This window comes from Entelurus aequoreus, linkage group LG06 (assembly GCF_033978785.1).
Source record: "Entelurus aequoreus isolate RoL-2023_Sb linkage group LG06, RoL_Eaeq_v1.1, whole genome shotgun sequence".
Lineage (NCBI taxonomy): Eukaryota > Metazoa > Chordata > Actinopteri > Syngnathiformes > Syngnathidae > Entelurus > Entelurus aequoreus.
The window spans coordinates 67,066,019-67,091,688 of record NC_084736.1 but is presented as its reverse complement, the minus strand read 5'-3'; the positions used below and the strand labels follow the sequence as shown (position 1 = coordinate 67,091,688).

At 39.5% G+C, this 25,670-nt stretch overlaps 1 protein-coding gene across 2 annotated transcripts in view; it reads right to left on the bottom strand.

The window, feature by feature from the left end:
• Positions 1-25,670, bottom strand: part of fam222aa (family with sequence similarity 222 member Aa) — a 168,699-nt gene that overhangs the window by 42,994 nt on the left and 100,035 nt on the right. For both annotated transcript variants that reach the window (XM_062051262.1, XM_062051264.1), the window contains one exon: positions 13,583-13,725. In XM_062051262.1, the coding sequence (XP_061907246.1) occupies positions 13,583-13,725 (143 nt within the window). The remainder of the gene's footprint in view (positions 1-13,582; positions 13,726-25,670) is intronic.

The following is a 25,670-nucleotide window of genomic DNA, read 5'->3' as shown; positions in this document are numbered from 1 at the left end:
TACTACTCAAATCTCATCCGCCTCAACAAAAACGATCCTAAATTTCTGTTTAGTACAGTAGCATCGCTAACCCAACAAGGGACTCCTCCCAGTAGCTCCACCCACTCGGCAGATGATTTTATGAATTTCTTTAATAAGAAAATTGAACTCATTAGAAAGGAGATTAAAGACAACGCATCCCAGCTACAACTGGGTTCTATTAACACAAATACGACTGTATATACGACGGACACTGCCCTCCAAAATAGTCTCTCTATTTTTGATGAAATAACATTAGAGGAATTATTACAGCGTGTAAGTGGGATAAAACAAACAACATGTTTACTTGACCCACTTCCTGGGAAACTTATCAAGGAACTGTTTGTATTATTAGGTCCATCAGTGTTAAATATTATAAACTTATCACTTTCCTCCGGCACTGTTCCCCTAGCATTCAAAAAAGCGGTTATTCATCCTCTGCTCAAAAGACCTAACCTCGATCCTGACCTCATGGTAAACTCCCACCTTCCGTTTATTTCCAAAATTCTCGAAAAAATTGTTGCACAGCAGCTAAATGAACACTTAGTGACTAACAATCTCTGTGAACCTTTTCAATCCGGTTTCAGGGCAAATCACTCTACGGAGACAGCCCTCGCAAAAATGACTAATGATCTATTGCTAACGATGGATTCTGATGCGTCATCTATGTTGCTGCTTCTTGATCTTAGCGCCGCTTTCGATACCGTCGATCATAATATTTTATTAGAGCGTATCAAAACACGAATTGGTATGTCAGACTTAGCCTTGTCTTGGTTTAACTCTTATCTTACTGACAGGATGCAGTGCGTCTCCCATAACAATGTGACCTCGGACTATGTCAAGGTAACGTGCGGAGTTCCCCAGGGTTCGGTTCTTGGCCCTGCACTCTTTAGTATTTACATGCTGCCGCTGGGTGACATCATACGCAAGTACGGTGTTAGCTTTCACTGTTATGCTGATGACACTCAACTCTACATGCCCCTAAAGCTGACCAACACGCCGGATTGTAGTCAGCTGGAGGCGTGTCTTAATGAAATTAAACAATGGATGTCCGCTAACTTTTTGCAACTCAACGCTAAGAAAACGGAAATGCTGATTATCGGTCCTGCTAGACACCAACATCTATTTAATAATACCACCTTAACATTTGACAACCAAACAATTACACAAGGCGACTCGGTAAAGAATCTGGGTATTATCTTCGACCCAACTCTCTCGTTTGAGTCACACATTAAGAGTGTTACTAAAACGGCCTTCTTTCATCTCCGTAATATCGCTAAAATTCGTTCCATCTTGTCCACTAGCGACGCTGAGATCATTATTCATGCGTTCGTTACGTCTCGATTACTGTAACATATTATTTTCGGGTCTCCCTATTAAAAGATTACAGTTGGTACAAAATGCGGCTGCAAGGCTTTTGACAAAAACAAGAAAGTTTGATCATATTACGCCTATACTGGCTCACCTGCACTGGTGAGCCAGTATAGGATGCGACTTTAAGGTTTTACTACTTACGTATAAAATACTACACGGTTTAGCTCCAGCCTATCTCGCCGATTGTATTGTACCATATGTCCCGACAAGAAATCTGCGTTCAAAGAACTCCGGCTTATTAGTGATTCCCAGAGCCAAAAAAAAGTCTGCGGGCTATAGAGCGTTTTCTATTCGGGCTCCAGTACTCTGGAATGCCCTCCCGGTAACAGTTAGAGATGCTACCTCAGTAGAAGCATTTAAGTCCCATCTTAAAACTCATTTGTATAATCTAGCCTTTAAATAGACCCCCCTTTTTTAGACCAGTTGATCTGCCGTTTCTTTTCTTCTCTCCTCTTGCGAGGGGGAGTTGCATAGGTCCGGTGGCCATGGATGAAGTGCTGGCTGTCCAGAGTCGGGACCCCGGGTGGACCACTAGCCTGTGCATCGGTTGGGGACATCTCTGTGCTGCTGACCCGTCTCCGCTCGGGATGGTTTCCTGCTGGCCCCGCTGTGGACTGGACTCTCGCTGATGTGTTGGATCCACTGTGGACTGGACTTTCACAATGTTATGTCAGACCCACTCGACATCCATTGCTTTCGGTCTCCCCTAGAGGGGGGGGTTACCCACATATGCGGTCCTCTCCAAGGTTTCTCATAGTCATTCACCGACGTCCCACTGGGGTGAGTTTTTCCTTGCCCGTATGTGGGCTCTGTACCGAGGATGTCGTTGTGGCTTGTACAGCCATTTGAGACACTTGTGATTTAGGGCTATATAAATAAACATTGATTGATTGATTCATTGAGCGTCCCGAACACAAGAGGCAGGTGAAAATAATAAGTAGCTATGGTAGCAACTCAGAGGTGCACAAACAGGAACTAAAGGATTTCAAAACTAACAGAAAACACAAAACATGATCCGGACCACGGATCATGACAGCTATCCCCCCCCCCCCCCCAAAAAAAAGTTGACCTGTTTCTCACCATTTTTTGTAAGGGGCGCCGGAAGTTGGCAGACCCATCAGCTGTAATGTTTGTCTGATCCCGGATGGGATTGTGCTGAAAATCTCAATTTCCCCTCGGGGATTAACAAAGTACTTCAGATTCTGATTCTCTGTTTCCATCCACTAAATTAGTCTGATTTCTCAAATCCATGCACACGCTCTAATGCGACTATTTGTCATATGCTGTGTGCCTCCTGTACACTGGGGGGCGCTTATCATCTTTTAGCGCGGATTACTGTATTACTTTTACAGTTGACTTATGACGTCACACCAAAACAAGGCATCCGCGGCTCCTTACAAGTCAACATCTTAGCTCTGTTGTACCTGATGTCCGCTGTAATATTGGCACAGATTACAAATATTACGTCTCTTTGGTGGCTTTGCTGATGTTAAATGGCAGACAGTATCAATAAATAATATTAAATTGCGAGATAGCATATTAGCTGATGCACGGAGATATTAAGTTTTCATGCAAATGTTTAATCACTGTTGTTTTTTGTGTATTTCCAACACAAAGTCTGCTCGCCTGTGTTCACGGAACCTTCATGGCAAAAACTGACCAATCACAGCTCTGCGTCCTGCGTCGCTGCCTACGCAATATACGTGACGCGAGAGTATACACCAGGCTTCAGATTGGCCGATACCAATACTGATTAATTTTGCTGTATGCAGTCTGACCCCTACTCTAGTTGTATTGCTACAACCCGCAACAATGCATCGGACAGACATATTTAGGATAATTCCTTCAAATTCTTTGCGAGAATAACATGCATCGTGATGAAGATGTCACCAAAACACAAACTACTAGGAGCCATCATGAGCTTTAAATCCCCTCACTCAGTTAAAAGCAAACACCCGTCTATACTGTCTGCAGAGGAACAGGGCTATTAGGAGAATCCCCAGGTGAACCCCCATGCTATGTCCCAAGGCCGTGAGATTGTCTCTGTCCATCAATCTGGAGGAGGTTTGAACCTGGCCTGACATGGCATGAACCGCGGATATCAGGCCTTCTGGGAACGTCTCTCATCTACACCTGGCTGATTGGCACGCCAGGCCTCCCGGCTGGTGTCACAGGAGGTTACTGCTGCATGTGTGCTCCATCTCCCTTCACTCCATGAGTGTGTGTGTGTTAGTGTTTTCATGTGTGTGTGTGTGTGTGTGTGTGTGTGTGTGTGTGTGTGTGTGTGTGTGTGTGTGTGTAAGATAAGGACACATTCGGAAAAACAAATCCGGACTTTTAGAGCAGTTGATTAAATGGATTTAACTCGGATTAAGCTGTTCTTTCCAATTCTGATTTCACTACACTCACACACACACACACCTGAAATAGCTATTATCCAAATGAAGGTTATATAACTGGCTGCAGCACTAATTAAAGATATTTGAATTAAAAACCTGGGGGGGCACCAAGAGTTCACCCCAAATCACCACATACAAAAAATTCCAGACTATAAGCAGCTGCTTTTTTCCTATGCTTCGAACCCTGCCATTTATAAAACGGTGCGGCTAATTTACAGATTGTTCTTCGCTGACGGCCATAATACAAATAGTTTAAAAACAAAACAGGCAAACACACTTATAAAGGTGTTTCCATAGCCTTTGTGCTAAGGGTCCATCTTTTGGACGAGTTCCCTGACTGCAGTGCCCTTCTGTTTACAGATTTCAACCGGAAGCACAAGTGCTGTTCCGCCTTCTAGTCGTCCATAGCGTTTCTACTCTAATAGATTCTTCATTCCTCACTCCAAGCAACGCTTGTAAGTTTTACAATATAATTCAAACTATTCATACTTACTGAACTGTCTCATGTGGGATGTCTCGATTACTGTACCGTATTATTTTCGGGTCTCCCTATGTCTAGCATTAAAAGATTACAGTTGGTACAAAATGTGGCTGCTAGACTTTTGACAAGAACAAGAAAGTTTGATCATATTACACCTATACTGGCTCACCTGCACTGGCTTCCTGTGCACTTAAGATGTGACTTTAAGGTTTTACTACTTACGTATAAAATACTACACGGTCTAGCTCCAGCCTATCTTGCCGATTGTATTGTACCATATGTCCCGGCAAGAAATCTGCGTTCAAAGAACTCCGGCTTATCAGTGATTCCCAGAGCCCAAAAAAAGTGTCCTCTCCAAAGTTTCTCATTGTCATCCCACTGGGTTGAGTTTTTCCTTGCCCTGATGTGGGATCTGAGCTGAGGATGTCGTTGTGGCTTCTGCAGCTCTTTGAGACACTTGTGATTTAGGGCTATATAAATAAACATTGATTGATTGATTGATAAACATTGAGTGTTTTGATGCATATTTGTATGTGCTATCGTAGTATAATGAAGCTGGCATCGATAGGATTAGCCAATATGCTAACACGTTTACATGTGTCTGTGTTTGTATTACTAACTTAAAGCGGCATTCTTTTTGTATTGTTTCGGTTTTACGAATTCCTCAGTAAATTCACCAAAACGTCAGCCTGGAGTTATTGAGTCTGTTTAGATGATTGGAGAACTAGCTTCCGCAGCTAGTGGGTCCATGACTATGACTTCTGTTTTGTTTGATCAGCCATTTTACTGCTGTGTGGCACTGTTTGAAAACAACTAAGGTATGTAAATAAATATTTCCAAAATCTTTCTGTGTGAACAACTAATTTCGCAACGTATATTTTTGCGGCTAATACACAGTACAGGCCAAAAGTTTGGACACACCTTCTCATTCAGTGGGTTTTCTTTATTTTCATGACTATTTACATTGTAGATTGTCACTGAAGGCATCAAAACTATGAATGAACACATGTGGAGTTATGGACTTAACCAAAAAAGGTGAAATAACTGAAAACATGTTTTATATTCTAGTTTCTTTAAAATAGCCACCCTTTGTTCTGATTACTGTTTTGCACACTCTTGGCATTCTCTCGATGAGCTTTAAGATGTAATCACCTGAAATGGTTTTCACTTCACAGGTGTCATAGTTTTGATGCCTTCAGTGACAATCTACAATGTAAATAGTCATGAAAATAATGAAAACGCATTGAATGAGAAGGTGTGTCCAAACTTTTGGCCTGTACTGTATGTTGAATATTTTTTTCTTCTAAAATTCAGTGGGTGTGGCTTATAATTAAGTAAGATAAACCTGATAAGATGATATTTTGGGAAATTGCCAACTGTCAGATGCAGGATTCAAAAGTTCTTCCTGAGCTGACATGTGGCAGAGTAATTGCTGTCTGGTCCACTGAGGGGGCAGCTGGTGGTTGTGGTGGGGGTGGGGGCGAGGTGGGGGCAACCCTGTCAGCGTTACTCATCACTGGACTGGTGATCCTCTCTTCCCTCTTCTCTGAGTTGGCCGACTCTCCCATTAGGACCTTCACAGTGATGAAGGAACGGTAACGACGGGGAGGGTAGCCCCTGGCGGAGGGTGTCCGGGGTCAGTTGCATCTACTCGCCCCCACTCCCCCTGGCTGGCCTCTCTCGCTCTCTTTTTCTCTCATGTGTCTGGGCGCCCTCCCTCTGGGGCACGACATGATGAGAGGCGCTGGCTCCACGGCCGTCTCTGCCTTTCATGTCTCCATCTAGGCCAGCGGTGGAGAGGCGGAGGAGGCGAGGATGAGGGCTCCAAATGTCACCCGTAAGGAGGATTTAATTAAAAATGACAGGGGGCTGGCGCAGGAGAAGTGCAGCCACATATGTGTGGAATTTGGGCGCAGTGGAAAGCAAGTGCCTATGATTTATAATTCAAGTAATGCACGGCGCTCCCTTTTAATTCTATGGCCAAAGGAAGAAAAAATATCAAAAGGCCGCCCCTATGAAGCTAATCCAATATGATATTTTTAAGGGCAGGCGGTCAATGGCTTTCTGAAAAGCCAGTTTTTTTGCAGCTCTCCCTCTACCCTCTCTACACGCCGCTCTACCACGCCTCACCCCTCTCAAGCCCAGGCTGTGATAATGGAAACATCCTACTCCCCGCCTCCCGTTTCTCCCGCTAAGCTCCGCGCGCTTGGGGGAAATTGATTGTCTGGCGAGCCGATCTGAACGCTTCCAGCTGATGGCAGAGCCAGTTAAGTCCTTTTTTATTGAGGGTATGAGGGATTTTTAATGGGAGTCGCATCAATGAACTGTGCAGTCACTCGGCATCTGCATGTGGGGGCTTTTGTAAAAGCCTCTTCACCATCCAAGACCTCTCTCTATCACACACACACACATTTTGTTTAAAGGACAGCAGATGCAAATGACACATTTCCAGGCCATCGACCTCCAGTTACTGTGTCTCTTTGATGAGTGGACTCTGTTATGGGGGCCACCTATTGAGAGGCTGGGTCACCTTCTATGCTGGCACTAACCGGCTCACAAACAATCAACCAACTTGCTCAGTCTGATCATCTGCACACCTTTCTTTGTATCGCACAGTAGGAATATAGTACAGGTATAGGGTCTCCCCTTACTATCAATCAATCAATGTTTATTTATATAGCCCTAAATCACAAGTGTCTCAAAGGGCTGCACAAGCCACAATGACATCCTCGGTACAGAGCCCACATAAGGGCAAGGAAAACTCACCCCAGTGGGACGTCGATGTGAATGACTATGAGAAACCTTGGAGAGGACCGCATATGTGGGTAACCCCCCCCCTCTAGGGGAGACCGAAAGCAATGGATGTCGAGTGGGTCTGACATAATATTGTGAAAGTCCAGTCCATAGTGGATCCATCATATCAGCGAAAGTCCAGTCCATAGTGGATCCAACATAATAGTGAGAGTCCAGTCCATAGCGGGGCCAGTACTAGGAGAATATAGTACAGGTATAGGGTCTCCCCTTACAACAGTTCAGTTCAGTTTCAGTTTATTTCGAACATGCATACGATACAATGTAATGCATCACATAATTCCAGTTGTTTCATTACAGCACGTCCGAAAAGGAGTAGGAAGAAGCAGAGCTTATTTAATCCTACCCCTTTTCGTACCATAGCAATTTTATCAGAACAGTGAACAAATAAATAATATATATAGTTAGTATATATAGTTAGCATACAAATATTAAATACATAAATAATCTTTGTCTCAATAAAAAAAAGAAAAAAAAAAGTGAAAAAATATTTTTTCAGGAGTATATTTTCTGGGGTTTTCTCTCCGTTTAGCCTCTTAATGTGGGAAGTAAATAAATCATTTTGCCTTTGACTGTCCTCGTTTTGCGTGAAGAAAGCATGTAAAATGTCAATTAATGAATGCCAGGTCCAGCAAATGACAAACATATTTCTAGCCCCTTCCTGCTCCGTCACTAAAAATATCAATTTCATTCCATATTTCCACAGCATGGCGCACAGCATTACTCCTTGTCTTGGAGGGCAGTACTGGGCTTGAATCCTATGTGGAAGTCTGTCAGGAAGGTTGATAAATTGATGTTTTAATGATGTTAAAACTTTGTTTAGTATAAAACATGCATCAAATTAAGTCTGACTAAGCCCTAGAAGACAATGGCTGCCTTTTGTGTCCTGCCAATAATTGTTTGCTATAATTTTAGCCATGAATTGTATTGTGTTACTCCATTATACAATTTTTTTTCCCCAAGAGGTTTTTTTTCATGTAAAATATTTTTCAAATTCTATGTCCAATTCTTTCATAGTTGCACGATACACTGGTAGTTCTTTGATCATGCCCCAAAGTCAAACAAGACATATACTGTAAGTCCTTCATTTTTCAAAGGGCAAAAAACATTTTGGATTTTTTATTTTTTTTTCATTTTTATTTTGCTAAAATCTATCAATCAACTTCAGCCCTTCACAAAAATACTAAACATTTAATGTTTATTTTATTTTTTATTTTAACCCTTTGAAGGCCTTTTGATCAAATTATGTTACTGTTGCCAATTAATATAAATGTGCAGTTATTTAACTGATTGAAACCTGTGACATGATCTGATCAAAATGCCTTCAAAACACACACACAAAAAACATTTAGAAAAAACATGCCCATAATGCATGTTTGGCTTGAAAACAATTAAAATCGAATGTCTCTGGAGGGTTAAAAAATTCAAAAAAATGTTTCAAATAATTTAAATGTGAAAACATTTTGAAAGAAAGGGGCTCCAAATGGGAATAAGCGGTAGAAAATGGATGGATGGATGGATGGATGGATGGGGCTCCAAATAAAATGTTGCTGAGCTCTGGACAGATGTTAGCTTAGCGGGTTGAAAAAATATCTTTATTTCTATATGTTCTATTGCCTTTCACTTTGAAAACCCCCCTTTTCAGTATGCTGCCACACTTGGCCCCCGTCTCCTCATTCCCAGCACAGAATGAAGGCTATTATGTTCCAACATCCTCCTAATGAACCTCCAGTCAGTCACAGAAGTAGTCTTTGAATCAACAGCTTTAACCAGGTGCAGAGAGCCAGACTGAGAGGGTGGTTAGGAAGGGGAAACTATAGACTTTTCTTTTTCTCTATTGATTTGAGTCCCGACTCCCAAAGGCTGCACCTTACAATACGAGACTCAGAGAGGAAGTCGGCTAATCCTGGAAAATTGGGAAGGAATCGATGAAGTGAGTTTTGAGGGCCTCCTTCAGTCCCTCTCATTTCCTTTCCATCGTCTTCTTGGAATTACAATTTAATTTGAACATATTTGGCCATCTTTCGCTTACAAGGTTTGCAAAGTCAAGGTAGCTCATTTTAACATCAAGATTGTATCCATACTATTTATCCTAATGCATACTTGCCAAAATTACTTCTTTACCATATCACCTCAAAAGAGTGGAGTGAAAGATATATTGTGATTTTTTTCATTTGATACAGAATCCCTGGTGGGTCCCATGCTCCATATATTTATAGTATATATACATAAATATAACTATTAGGCAGTCACTAAAAAAATGCGTACTATATATATTTTAACAGAGACTAGAACCAAATCGGAAACATGCACATTTTTGTAAAAAAACAAAACAAAAAAACTTTTTTCCCATGTATTTGTCATCAAGCTGAGTCTAGTCTTGAGACCTACCAAGTATTTATTGTGTAAGTATTGCATTTATTACACACCAGTTTGATTTGATTATAACATACATCTTATTTGTATATTTTTTAATCAAATTAGGAGGTGTTGAAATTGCCATATACTGTACATGCTAAATAGTAGCATGTATATTGAACTAGAATATTTTGAAAAGTTTGAATTTATTTCAAACATGCATACAATTACAATATAATACATCATGATTTCCAGTTTCTCTATTCAACATGTTCGAAAAGGAGTAGGAAGAAGCTAAATTTATTTAATCCCACCCCTTTTCCTTTACATAGCCATTGCTAACACTTTTGTTCACTTCATGTTCTCAATTTATTCACAATATATTCCATAAGTAATAACATTATTAAATAAATGAATAATAATGATTGAAGTTAGTTGTATTTTATATGGTGAGATGAATAAGATTATCAATAATTTCAGAATGTTTATCGTGGTTCTTCTTCTTTGTACTTTGTAAACACTTTGAGTTTGAAGAGTTTCTTAAACTGGATCATATTACTACACTATTTGATTAATTTACTTAATCCATTCTATGATTTAATTCCACATCCTGATATACTAAAGGTTTTAAGTGTTGTGCATGCATACAAATGTTTTGAATTAGATTTTTCTTTAAGGTTATATTTCTCCTCTTTTGTTGAGAAGAATTGTTTTACGTTTTTAGGTAGCAGGTTACAGTTTACTTTAAGCATCATTTTAGCTGTTTAGCTGTCAATATTTTCGACTCAATAAATAAACGGTTTCTATGTTCTCTATATCCAACATTATGTATTATTAAAGTGGAGCCTTACTGTATGCTGTGGCGTTTTTTTTAATCAGGCATACTTGCTTCTTTGGCATGGAAAATTGCAACATTACTACTGAGTGTTTGTTTGCCCGCCACATGTTGGAGCCGGCCGAGTCAGCAACTGGATGTGAGGTCACATCCTACAGTGGTATTAAAATATGGTACCGTTTGATTTTACACCAATCGATACCAGGTAACACCGATAGAATTATATGGAACTACCGAATACCATCTCTAGCCTGCACATGCACACAGCACTTCTGCTGGTTGTATTCTGTTGTTGTAACAGATTAAAAGAACATTTAAAAGTTTATAACATGTGTTATGTTTTGCAGCTCCATACTATTTTTCTTTACTGGAAGAGGGAGCAAAATTGCTCTTTTGATAGTAAAAGTTGCAGACGCCTGCACTAGTCAGTAGGATAGCTATTCATAGTGACATGATCATATGTGTCAAAAAGTCAGGATTTTTTCTAAGTGTCAAAAAGTCTGAATTTTTTTTAAGTGTCAAAAAGTCTGTATTTTTTCAAAATTAAAAAAATTAGAATTTTTTTTAAGTGTCAAAAAGTTGTGAATTATTCCGTCAAAAAATTGGGATTTTTTTCTGTCAAAAAGTCTGTATTTTTTCTAAGTGTCAAAAAGTCTGTATTTTTTCTAAGTGTCAAAAAGTCTGTATTTTTTTTAAGCGTCAAAAAGTCAGGATTTTTTTGTAAGTGTCAAAAAATGTGGATTTTTTCCTGTCAAAAAGGCAGGATTTATTCAAAGTGTCAAGTCGGGATTTTTTCCAAGTGTCAAAAAGTCGTTGTTTTTTTTAAGTGTCAAAATGTCTGTATTTTTTTAAGTGTCAAAAAGTCTGGATTTTTTCTAAATTAAAACAAATTGGGATTTTTTTAAGTGTCAAAAAGTTGTGAATTATTCTGTCAAAAAGTTGGGATTTTTTCTAAGTGTCAAAAAATTGGTATTCTGTCAAAAAGTGGGATTTTATCTAAGTGTCAAAAAGTCTGGATTTTTTCCAAGTGTCAAAAAATCTGGATTTTTTGACAAATTAAAAAAAATTGGGATTTTTTTTTAAGTGTCAAAAAATTGTGAATTGTTCTGTCAAAAAATTGGGATTTTTTCTAAGTGTCAAAAAATTGGGATTTTTCTGTCAAAAAGTCAGGATTTTTTCTAATTGTCAAAAAGTCTATTTTTTCTAAGTGTCAAAAAGTCTGGATTTTTTTTAAGTGTCAAAAAGTCTGGATTTTTTTTAAGTGTCAAAAAGTCTGGATTTTTTTTTAAGTGTCAAAAAATCTGGATTTTTTTCCGAGTGTCAAAAAGTCTGGATTTTTTCTCAATTTAAAAAAATCTGGATTTTTTTTTAAGTGTCAAAAAGTTGTGAATTGTTCTGTCAAAAAGTTGGGATTTTTTCTAAGGGCGAAAAAATTTGGATTTTTTCTGTCAAAAAGTCAGGATTTTTTCTAAGTGTCAAAAAGTCTGAATTTTTTTTAAGCGTCAAAAAGTCAGGATTTTTTGTTAGTGTAAAAAAATGTGGATTTTTTTCTGTCAAAAAGTCAGGATTTTTTCTAAGTGCCAAAAAGTCTGGATTTTTTCTGTCAAAAAGTCGGGATTGGGGAAAAAAGTCACAAATCGAACAAATTCCAAACGGCTCGTTTGGAGGAAGTGTGAAGGAAGGCAAGATGTGTTTTTAAATATCCCCGCCTATGCCTCCATTGTTTGATTTAACAGTTTTGGGACTTATGCAAAGCCCAAATACACAAAAACAGGTACCAATAGGTAAGAAGAGTTGGTTATTGATGTTAAGGTCGCTTGTATTCATGTTAGCATTCAAGCTAGTGCGCTAGCGTCAGTCTGCCTGTGAGTTCAGCAAAGTGCGGCAATCATTCATTTAAAAATGATAGTTTTTTTGATCATTTTTAACTTAAAATGGTATTCATCATTTATTTTTATTCCTTTCATGAAAATGCATATACTGTATACAAGCCATGTACAGTTCACACTTTCATTGTTTTTTTTGTTTCTTATACATTTCCATAATCAGAAAGGAGCAGGTGGAAGAATAATATTCTCATATTTATCTGCCTCCTTTTTTAACACAAATTATTTTAGATGACTTTATCACTGTTCCCTCCACCAACACCCGAACTCCACCATTGTGAGTTTTACGGCGGTTATCATTGATACCGTTTATCGTTACATCCCTACATGCTCAGTGGCCTTGTTGTTAGAGTGTCTGCCCTGAGATCGGTAGGTTGTGAGTTCAAACCCCGGTCGAGTCATACCAAAGACTATAAAAATGGGACCCACTACCCCCTTTCTTGGCACTCAGCATCAAGGGTTGGAATTGGGGGTTAAATCACCAAAATGATTCAAGAGCGCGGCCACCGCTGCTGCTCACTGCTCCCCTCACCTCCCAGGGGGTGGAACAAGGGGATGGGTCAAATGCAGAGGATAATCTCACCACACCTGGTGTGTGCGTGACTATCAGTGGTACTTTAACTTTAACTTAACATTGTATTTAAATTGCGAAGGTATTCAGTGTAATGATACTCAAGAGACACGGTTTTAGCCTTCCCATTTAAAAAGTTCCTATTCACTTGCTCTCCTGTTTTTAATGGCTGTGTAAAATATGCACTTTTAAGCTTTCATTGTGGAGGAAAAAGCTTATTCATGTCACCTGAAAGCTCTTGTTAAAACAGGTGTCAAACGCTTCCACTCAAATTATGATCAATCCTCCAGACGTGTGACTGCCGCGGCTCCCTCGCCGCAAACTGGTTGGAACTAGTTTGGCTTCACGGCAACAACTCATCTTTGTCCCTTTGCAGCATTTTGCGCGTGGACCGAGGGTGGTGCTGAGAGAGCAAACACAGCAGCTGTCATGCGTTACAGGCGGCCCTGACCAGACACTGTAAATGTTTACAGACCCCCTCTGGGTCACGCGCGGCCGTTAAAACACTGTCTGTTCAGCCCCGTTGCCACGACTGCACCATCAGCACGGCTAAACAGTCCCCGCTCACAACGAGCGGCCTAACAACGCGACAATCTGGCCTCTAAAGCGCACAACCAGTCCAACTGTTTGGAATTCCTCCGAGGAGCGAGGGATCACGGTGACACTAACAGCAGAAACCGGAAAGTCTGTTTTATTGTGACTTATTTATAGTCGGGGTTAGCGGTTTGTTTCCATCGTCCACCCTGACTGATTAACCGAGGATTATGTGGACATGATGAATGCATTCCACTCAATCCTTTGATTTTGGCGTGTTACATTCCAGACCGCCGACGCTCTTTGTTCACTCACATTTGCGTCCGAGGGATTGCGGTGGCTCCAGGCTTTTGCTGACGCACACCGGGTGTTGGGGTGGAGGGTTCTGCCTCCTCTGCAGACAGGCCAGCATGGCGAGGTGGGCACGGTACGACAGCCGGGGGAGTTCTGCGGCCAACCTGAAGAGGAAAAAAAAGGGAAAAAAAGTACAGTTGAGTACGATAAACAGTTTTATTTTGAGGTCAACGCTTGCATCCGGTGGCTAATTGAGGTTCACTTCCTCAGAATGCATGCCTACATTTAGAGGCTTCTGTGGTGCGTGTGAGGACTAATAAACACACACCTGACCCTGGCTCGGCACAGCCAGTCAAGCACATCTCCTGCCTATGAAACCCGGCTCGCAACAAACACCAGGGTTTCCCCCTCAATGTAACTGATGGTGGAACACACCGCCGTGGCAAAATCATAGCCACCACACCTTGAAAATAAGAGGGAATTAAAGCTATATAATGTATTGTAGCTTCCAGAAGAAGTCATAAGTCCATAGTAGGGTTGTACGGTATACCGGTATTGGTATAGTACCGCGATACTAATGAATCATATTCGGACCAGTATTGGTATAGTACCGCGAAACTTATGAATCATATTCTGTACTATACTGCCGCTAAAAAGTACCGGTCCGCCAGCCCCCTGCACCTCCGTCGTCGTCGTGATGGTTTTACGAGCAGACGAGCATGTTCGGCAGCGCACAATCCCGGAGCACTTACAAGCAGACACAGTGTGTGGACAGAAAAGAGAGAACGGCATACTTGCCAACCCTCCCGAATTTTCTGGGAGACTCCCGAATTTCAGTGCCTCTCCCGAAAATCTCCCAGGACAACCATTCTCCCAAAAATCTCCCGATTTACAGCCGGACAACTATATTGGAGGCGTGCCTTAAAGGCACTGCCTTTAGCGTCGTCTCTCACCTGAAAAGGAGATTATTATATATGTCTCCGTTATCCATAGGTTTATCTATAACCCATAAAGTAGGCAGGCACGGAACAATTTCTCAGCGTGTGTTTATTCCAGCCGGCACGTTAATACACTGACACACAACATCCATAAGGCGGCGGCAACGCAGTATTATGGGCCACCTTGCAAGCAACATTCCTTTCTCATTTGCGGATGTTTTCAACAAATCCGTGAAGGATATGTTCCCGGATTCAGAGATCGCTCGCCAGTACTCAAATGGCAGAACAAAAGCTACTCAAATAGTGAAAGGTAAGTGTTATTTTTTTTTTTTAAAGTAAGCAGCAAGTGCAGTACAGTTAACTGTACTATATATATATATATATATATATATATATATATATATATATATATATATATATATATATATATATATATATATATATATATAATTTCAGTGAATTCTAGCTATAAATATACTCCTCCCTCTTAACCCCGCCCCGGCCCCGCCCCTCCCCCCACCCCCCCACCCCCCCAATCTCCCGAATTCGGAGGTCTCAAGGTTGGCAAGTATGGAGAACGGACGCATTTTGACTTAAAAACTAACGATAAAGGTGAAGTTAACACTGAAAGAGGTGCTTTAAAGCTCAGTGGCAGTCTGCAATGTTTTAACTACTTCTAAATCACTAATCCTCGCCTCCATGGCGACAAATAAAGTGAGTTTCTTACAAGTATCATCCCTGTAGGACAAGGAATAGCTAAACATGCTTCACGACACACCGTAGCTCACCGGCGTCAAAATGTCAAAATGTAAACGCCATTGGTGGATCTGCCCCTAACATCCACTGTAATGATACCAAGTACAGGAGCGTATCTAGTCGATACTACTATGATTACATCATTATTTCTTAGCATCACAATATCTTTTTTCGTTTAAAAAAAAATTATACTATGTTTATAAACTCAGGAAATATGTCCCTGGACACATGAGGACTTTGAATATGACCAATGTATGATCCTGTAACGACTTGGTATCAGACTGATACCTAAATTTGTGGTATCATCCAAAACTAATGTAAAGTATCAAACAACAGAAGACAAAGTGATTATTACATTTGAACAGAAGTGTAGATAGAACATGTTAAAACAGAAAGTAAGCAGATATTAACAGTAAATTAACAAGTAGATTAATAATTAATTTTGTACTGCTTGTCCTTGACGAAATAATAGAATGATAAATGACACAATATGTTACTGCATATGTCAGCAGCCTAATTAGGAGCCTTTGTTTGCTTACTTACTACTAAAAGACAAGTTGTCTCGTATGTTCACTATTTTATTTAAGGACAAACTTGCAATAAGAAACATATGTTTCATATGGACCCCGACTTAAACAAGTTGAAAAACTTATTCGGGTGTTACCATTTAGTGGTCAATTGTACGGAATATGTACTTCACTGTGCAACCTACTAATAAAAGTCTCAATCAATCAATCAATGTTTAATGTACCCTAAGATTCTTTGTTAAAATAAAGCCAAAAAAATGCAATTTTTTGAGGTCCCCTTTATTTAGAAAAGTATCGAAATACATTTTGGTACTGGGACAACACTCGTCCATAGTTTTTCGGACTATAAGGGACAACACTCGTCCATAGTTTTTTGGACTATAAGGGACAACACTCGTCCATAGTTTTTCGGACTATAAGGGACAACACTCGTCCATAGTTTTTCGGACTATAAGGGACAACACTAGTCCATAGTTTTTCGGACTATAAAGACAACATTAGTCCATAGTTTTTTGGACTATAAAGGACAACACTAATCCATAGTTTTTCGGACTACAAGGGACAACACTAGTCCATAGTTTTTTTGGACTATAAGGGACAACACTAGTCCATAGTTTTTTTGGACAATAAGGGACAACACTAGTCCATAGTTTTTTGGACTATAAAGGACAACACTAGTCCATAGTTTTTTGGACTATAAAGGACAACACTAGTCCATAGTTTTTCGGACTATAAGGGACAGCACTAGACCATAGATTTTTCGGACTATAAGGGACAACACTAGTCCATAGTTTTTCGGACTATAAGGGACAACACTAGTCCATAGTTTTTCGGACAATAAGGGATAACACTAGTCCATAGTTTTTCGGAATATAAGGGACAACACTAGTCCATAGTTTTTCGGACTATAAGGGACAACACTAGTCCATAGGTTTTCGGACTATAAGGGACAACACTAGTCCATAGTTTTTCGGACTATAAGGGACAACACTAATCCATAGTTTTTCGGACTATAAGGACAACACTAGTCCATAGTTTTTTGGACTATAAAGGACAACACTAGTCAATAGTTTTTCAGACTGTAAGGGACAACACTAGTCCATAGTTTTTTCGGACTATAAGGGACAACACTAGTCCATAGTTTTTCGGACTATAAGGGACAACACTAGTCCATAGTTTTTTGGACTATAAAGGACAACACTAGTTCATAGTTTTTTGGACTATAAGGCGCATTGTAAATTTTAAGTGCGCCTTATGATTAGAAAAAAACCAAACGGTAATTAATAATAACACAGACTTGTTTTTAAATGTATGTATACATTTTTGAGCCTTTTCAAAGAAAATCATAGCATCAATCATACAATGACGTCATGATGATCACGCCCCCACCACGCCCATAACCCCGACCCCCACGGCCACAGGTATCTTGCCAATCTTCTTCTTCTTTTTTAATGATTGTCTCTGCATTCCACCCATCACCCTTGATCAATCGAGGGTAAAGCCTGAACTCAGAAACAGCAGCACATTCAGAAACACTCCTCTCAGTACAGAAACGCAAGTTGGTGATTGATGGTGTTATCTACAGACAGGCAAGGGGAAAAAGAAAAAGAAACCAGCAGTCCGACTGTTAAGCTTTGCATGCAGCAGCCCTAGGGGGGCTGTCATGGAGGGCCTCAGAAGGGACTGACTGGTGTCTACATGTACGTGGAAGGCTGTTCTCTACCGTACAGTTGCATGTGTTTATGAGCAAACGCCATGGCGAGAGAGGGGGAGACTGCCAACTGTACATCACGGCCGGTGACGGCACTAATCAATCTCCCCGCAGGCCATAAATCTGCAGTTCTGCCTTTGCTCTTTTCCCCCACGACCACCTTCACTCAGGAAAAGTGAGGCAGTGGCAGCTAGTTTCCACTGGAAAAAAGCCTCATCACAGTACACAAGTATACACTCATGTGCCTGGACTGTGAACCGGAAAAACTTTCCTGGGAATACTTTTGACAAGATGTTTGACCTGAGACAAGTCCTGGCTCACATCACCTTTCCTAGTTCATCTGAGAGGCTGTTTAAGTTGCTTCACAACAAACTCATCCCAATGTGCAGCTGCAGTGTTTATGGACTGAACAAAAGCATTTGACACAATTAATCATTAGGTATAAATTAACAAATTAGAACACTAAAGTCTGGTGTGCCGTGGGAGATTATCTGATTTCACCTATTTGGGTTAAAAATATTTTTGGCAAACCAGTAATTATAGTCTGCAAATGTGTTGTTGTTGAGTGTCGGTGCTGTCTAGAGCTCTTCCATATCAGTAGGTGGCAGCCGGTAGCTAATTGCTTTGTAGATGTTGGAAACAGCGGGAGGCAGTGTGCAGGTAAAAAGGTGTCTAATGCTTAAACCAAAAATAAACAAAAGGTGAGTGCCCCGAAGAAAAGGCATTGAAGCTTAGGGAAGGCTATGCAGAATGAAACTAAAACCGAACTGGCTGCAAAGTAAACAAAAACGGAATGCTGGACGACAGCAAAGACTTACTGAGGAGCAAAGACGTCGTCCACAATGTACATCCGAACATGACATGACAATCAACAATGTCCCCACAAAGAAGGATAAAAACAACTGAAATCTTCTTGACTGCTAAAACAAAGTAGGTGCGGGAAATATCGCTCAAAGGAAGACATGAAACTGCTACAGGAAAATACCAAAAAAAGAGAAAAAGCCACCAAATTAGTAACAAAGATTTCAGTTTGGCTTTGGCTCTTTAGCATTCGTACAAAATGTATACCAAAATTGCATTCTCTTTGAAGAAAATCTATATTGTACTCTTTTTGAAGGTGAAAATTGCCAAAATGATCCCCACATCCTATGATTTGTCAGTATGTGGCCCTCAGTGGAAAAGGTTCACTAAGACGCCTCTTTGTGTCGTTCTCGCCATCTATGGGTCCTGAATGGCTGTCAAAGTTTACCAACTTGTCGGAATACATCCTCAGACTTATTCTGTTCAGGTGAGATGCATGATTTATTATCTACAATAAACTTCCAGGGAGCAAGGAAGCGAGGAAACACCTCGCCGTCGATCTTGTCGAAATTACACACACACTTGTGATCACAGCGCCGCTAAAAATAGTTTGTCTGCGTTAGCGCTTACAATAACAATATCACTAATGCTTGGTTGATGTTCAAATCACGAAGTGTAAATGGAGTATTGTTGACGGTTTTTGAATGGTTATTTATTGGATTTCATGGGCGAAATAAATAAGCTCCCATTGACTCCACGGTAAGCACACTTTTATTTACGTTTATTTACAAGTTAGAATGCATTTTAAAAAATCCATCCGTCGTCATGTCTTTTTTTTAATGGTTGCGAACAATAGGCAAAATTCCAGTAAAAGTGGTTACCCTTGAAGTAGTTTTGGGATTTCAAACTGTGAGTGCACCACAGGGCTAGTGACTGTGTGTGTGCGTGTCGGAAGGGCGCACACACACAGACGGTTCAGCTAATTGTTGTTTTGACTTTGTTATTAAATAGAAAGTTGACTTATCATCACTGTTATGTTTGTGTGATAAACAGTACTGTAATCCACTTTATATTGAGTTCCATTAGTCATGTTTACAGTGTTTCCTTTTAGAAATTAGCTTCAATATAAAAACTTTTCTATTTACGAGCCCTCTTTAAGAACCAATTAAATTTGTGCCGTGAGATACAGTCTGATGTGCCATGGGAGATTATCTAATTTCACCTATTTGGGTTACAAATATTTTTTGCAAACCAGTAATTATAGTCTGCAAATTATGTGTTGTTGTTGAGTGTCCATGCTGTCTAGAGCTCTTCCAGATCAGTAGGTGGCAGTCGGTAGCTAATTGCTTTATAGATGTCGGAAACAGCGGGAGGCAGCGTGCAGGTAAAAATGTGTCTAATGTTTAAACCAAAAATAAAGAAAAGTTGAGTGCCCCTAAGAAAAGGCATTGCAACTATGCAGAACGAAACTAAAACCGAACTGGCTACAAAGTAAACAAAAACGGAATGCTGGACGACAGCAAAGACTTACTGTGGAGCAAAGACGGCGTCCACAAAGTACATCCGAACATGACATGACAATCAACAATGTTTCCACAAAGAAGGATAAAAACAACGGAAATCTTCTTGATTGCTAAAACAAAGTAGGTGCGGGAAATATCGCTCAAAGGAAGACATGAAACTGCTACAGGAAAATACCAAAAAAAGAGAAAAAGCCACCAAAATAAGAGTGCAAGACAAGAACTAAAACACTACACACAGGAAATCTTCAATAAACTCAAAATAAGTCATTGAGTGATGTGACAGGTCGTGATAGTACAGTCTTTAAGAACCAATTAAATTTGTAAATCGAGGTTCCTCTGTACCTAGCAGTGGAAAAGCATCAATAGTGAGCCATCGGAGGAGTATATTCTCACCAAAAATATATAATTTCTTGATTATGTCTCGATAGAATCAATGGAACAGATTTACAGGTCCCTCATTAACAACGTCAATGACCAGGCAGCATTGAATGGTTCATTATCGCAACCTTGCAGTGTCACAGGTAGCTCAATAATGACTGGTTACACTTTCTGTATCTGGATTAAATGCCAGATGAGGACAGTTAAACACAAAACCACAGAGGTCCACAAAATGTTCTCATATGATAAGGATCGATAATCCCTGGCTCAGCCGATATTGTTTGGTTTCCAGGGAACAGATGCTCGGATTGTACAACACTAAGTCCACTCGCAGCTATAGGACGCGAGCTGTACAAAGAATTGTGGTCTTAATATTAGCTGTGTCGGTGTCTCATGTCCAAAGCGTATCCCCATGACTCACTAGATTCCCGACCTCCTTTCATATTAAAACAAAGAACAGAAGCAAATACTTCATCACGGCTGTCGGCGCCAGCGTCAGCCATATTATAGAAAAATTATTTCTTGTGCACCTCACGGAATCGCGAGTCCTGTTATTTATTTTGCCCGTGAATCAGTGGATGAACATTAAGCCACCTGTCATCGACCCATTACTTACTTTTATAGTTGATGATTTTTACAAGAAAGAAAGCAATTACAATGATTACCAGATAAATTAATGATGCAGCCGCTCTTGCTCCCTTTTATTGACAGGCCCCAAGAATAATATAGGCTGGAGGGAAGAAAACTAATCCATATAAAATTAATGTATGCTTATGAATAAGATCATTTTAGAACTACTCATCCATGACACTTTTTTCCCTCTGTTTTAAATCTAATAAATGCCTTACATTCCACTGATAAACCGGTGGTCATTTTTGGAGAAAAATATTACATACATTACTAGGAATTAGCCGATCGATCTGCCAGCTATCAGTATCGGCCGATTTTTATGAAAAAGTATGTGATCGCCATTGAAAGACATTAATTGACAATGGCGATCCCAAACGCTGACATTGTATTTATTTTATTCTACTGGCCGACAAGCTAGCAGCTAATTGTGTGTCTCCATAGACAGTGTGGAGCTGCACCCTTAAGTTAATAATAATCACCTCCATTACAGCAAATTGACTGCATTTCTTAATATCTCAAGTATCATTGTCAAACATTTTGTTTATGTTTTGTAATTTTTATTTTACACACCGAGAGCAAACTAGGAGCAGGCATGCTAATAGCTAACCTTGAAACAACAGAAGAAATAAGTGCTTAGTATAGTTTAAAAAGTCTAGAGCAGGGGTGTCAAACTCATTTTAGATCGGGGGCCACATGGAGAAAAATCTACTCCCAAAATCACGTTACGATAACTTTCAGATTGTTTTCTTTGTTTAAAAATAGAGCAAGCACATTCTGAAAATGTACAAATCATAATGTTGTTGTTCTTTTTTACACGAACATGTTGCGGTTAATAGTATTCTATCTTTATTTGTCGTTATTTATATTTTCTGAATAAATTATGGGATAATGTTCATCAGTCAACTCATTGATGTTAATTTTCAATCTATCAAGATAAAAAAAATATATGAAAATCAAATTACAGCATGTTATTAATCTAGTTTGATCTATTTCCTCGACTTATGTACTAACATCATGTGGTTTATTTTGTACATATGTAGCATCATCTACAAAGATACAAAGAATTGCTATTGCGACATCCAGTGGACACATTTAAAACAGCTGTTTCTTTCATTCAAAAATTTCAGGTTAATTTTTATACTTAGAAAAACTCTACATGGAACCGTGTTGCAGCTAAAAGTAGTAAACATATATTAAATAGAAATGAGCAAATATATTTATAAAAGTCTAGAGAGAGGATAATAACAACAACTAATATGTGTGTGTGTGTGTATATATATATATATATATATATATATATATATATATATATATATATATATATATATATATATATATATATATATATATATATATATATATACACTACCGTTCAAAAGTTTGGGGTCACCCAAACAATTTTGTGGAATAGCCATAATTTCTAAGAACAAGAATAGACTGTCGCGTTTCAGATGAAAGTTCTCTTTTTCTGGCCATTTTGAGCGTTTAATTGACCCCACAAACGTGATGCTCCAGAAACTCAATCTGCTCAAAGGAAGGTCAGTTTTGTAGCTTCTGTAACGAGCTAAACTGTTTTCAGATGTGTGAACATGATTGCACAAGGGTTTTCTAATCATCAATTAGCCTTCTGAGCCAATGAGCAAACACATTGTACCATTAGAACACTGGAGTGATAGTTGCTGGAAATGGGCCTCTATACACCTATGTAGATATTGCACCAAAAACCAGACATTTGCAGCTAGAATAGTCATTTACCACATTAGCAATGTATAGAGTGTACTTCTGTAAAGTTAAGACTATTTTAAAGTTATCTTCATTGAAAAATAAGGACATTTTAATGAGACCCCAAACTTTTGAACGGTAGTGTATATACACAGACCGGCCCCCGGGCCAAATGTTTTTAACCCAATGCAGCCCCCGAGTCAAAACGTTTGGGAGACCCTGATATAGACTATTGAGTTTCGTTTTCAACATGTTCTGCTGGTGGTGTGCCCCTGGATTTTTTCAATGGAAAAAAATGTGCCTTGGCTCAAAAAAGGTTGAAAAACACTGGTCTATATCACACGACTCTAACGTGGAGCTGGGCGATATTGCAAAAAAAAAAAATTATCAAGATTAATTTTTTCATATCATCCGATCTCGTTTTATATTACCATCTTTAAAAAAAATGTTTTAAACGGATTAAAAAACAAAACAACAACAACAAAACGTATTGTCCCGTGCAGGATGATAGCGAGTACTGTTGCATCCCTACTGTTTAAATAAATAATGATAAATGAGTTGTACTTGTATAGCGCTTTTCTACCTTCAAGGTACTCAAAGCGCTTTGACAGTATTTCCACATTTACCCATTCACACACTGATGGCGGGAGCTGCCATGCAAGGCGCTAACCAGCAGCCATCAGAGGAAAAGGGTGAAGTGTCTTGCCCAAGGACACAACGGACGTGACTAGGACGGTAGAAGGTGGGAATTGAACCCCAGTAACCAGCAACACTCCGATTGCTGGCACAGCCACTCTACCAACTTCGCCACGCCACTGCAGTATCTTGTAACAGACATTTCCACCATGTTTGATCGAGGTAATACAGTATATGCTAACAGCTGACAACTACCGTTTTGTTCATATACATAATTGTGTTTACTAGAGGTGCAACAGTACAGGTAACCCACGCTACGTTCCGTACTTCGGTTTTGCTTCTTTTTCAGTAAGGGGTAAAAACTTTTTTTCCTCTCAAAGTTAATTAGTTTTTTTTCTTGTCATCACAAACATTCTGCAGTAAACAAAGTATCAGTAGGGTACTGCAAGTCTTTTATTTCAAGTTAATATTTACTTAACATCACTTTGAAATGGTAAATTATTATTTGTCTTCTTTAATGACTTGTACACATCAGTGCTTCTCACCAGTGCTTTGGCAAACAACAACTCCACCCAGATTGTGGAGTTTTTAAAACTCAAATGTAATGTCTCATACTGAATGAAAATACATTGAAGGGCAGTTTGATTTTGAGGTACTGTAAAATAATGTATACCAACACATAAAACAACTTGATGATTATTTCAGGAAGAAAATGTTTTTTTATCCACAAACTCAAAAATTGTTTTCTTAGTACAAGTTATATCAGAGGAGTTGAATCTTTGCAGACACATGAACAAAAAGTTTGATTAAAAATATTTAGATATCAAAATGCCTTATTCTGATTTAATAAGTGGGTGTGTTTATTCTCCCAGTCGGGACTAATATGTGAGTGCCTTTTAGTCCACATTCCGGGCAGGATTACTGGTTAGCTGCACTGAAACTAAAGCCTGTCACTAAAGTCGCTGCTCCTTTTAAATGTTGTGTTTCAACTTCTATGCTAGTGTTAGTCATATTTCTTTATTTTATTCTTCTGGGCTGCACTTCCAGCTGTGTAAGGGGAAGAGGCACAACGCGATTGAACATTAATTACGTCGTGACAAGTCTAATTTTCGCGTGTCACAAAAACACACGCCAACGTACACAAACACACACACATTCACAGACACACACAGGATCACGGTCAAGCATCGATGCTTCCCTGCTGCGGTGACTTCTAACAGACAGTTCCGCCATGTTTGATCGAGGAAATATGCAAGCAGCTGAACACCGTGATCAAACTCAACGATCACAATCATTTAATCGCTGAGCCTTACTCTAATGTACATTGAATTGGTTTTACCATATTTAATCTAGAAAATGTATCAAAGTGGCCCCAGGGGAAAAGTTTGGACATTCCTGTGTTGAACCGTCAATAGCAGTCATCATAAATGAATTGGAAAAATATACAGGTAATACATGTGATCGGTATTGGTACTGGTATCAGCCGATCTTACTCATGGACGATCGGTATCGGCAGCATAAAATCTTTATCGGAACATCCCTATATACAAAACACAAAACCAGTGAAGTTGGCACGTTGTGTAAATTGTCTATAAAAACAGAATCCAATGATTTGCAAATCCTTTTCAACTTATATTCAATTGAATAGACTGCAACAAGATATTTAATGTACAAACTGAGAAACAACTTTTTTTTTTGCAAACAATCATTACCTCGGAATTTATTGGCAGCAACACATTGCAAAAAAGTTGGCACATGGGCATTTTTACCACTGTGCTACATGGCCTTTCCTTTTAACAACACTCAGTAAACGTTTGGGAACTGAGGAGACCCAGCGAAGCGTTTCTGGGTGTTGTTGATAAACGGCTTTGGCTTTACATAGTAGAGTTTTAACTTGCACTTACAGATGTAGCGACACACGGTAGTTACTGACAGTGGTTTTCTGAAGTGTTCCTGAGCCCATGTGGTGATATCCTTTACACACTGATGTCAATTTTTGATGCAGTACCGCCTGAGGCATCGAAGGTCACGGGCCTTGCTGCTCATGTGCAGTGATTTCTACCGATTCTCTGAACCTTTTGATGATATTACGGACCGTGGATGGTGAAATCCCTAAATTCCTTGCAATAGCTGGTTGAGAAATGTTGTTCTTAAACTGTTCGACAACTTGCTGAAGCATTTGTTGACAAAGTGGTGACCCTCGCCCCATCCTTGTTGGTGAATTACTGAGCATTTCATGGAAGCTGCTTTTATACCCAATCATGGCAACCACCTGTTCCCAATTAGCCTGTTCACCTGTGGGATGTTCCATATAAGTGTTTGATGAGCATTCCTCAACTTTCTCTGTCTTTTTTGCCACTTGTGCCAGCTTTTTTGACACATGTGGCAGGTATCAAATTCCAAATAAGCTAATATTTGCAAAAAATAACAAACTTTACCAGTTCGAACGTTAAATATATTTTCTTTGCAGTCTATTCAATTGAATAT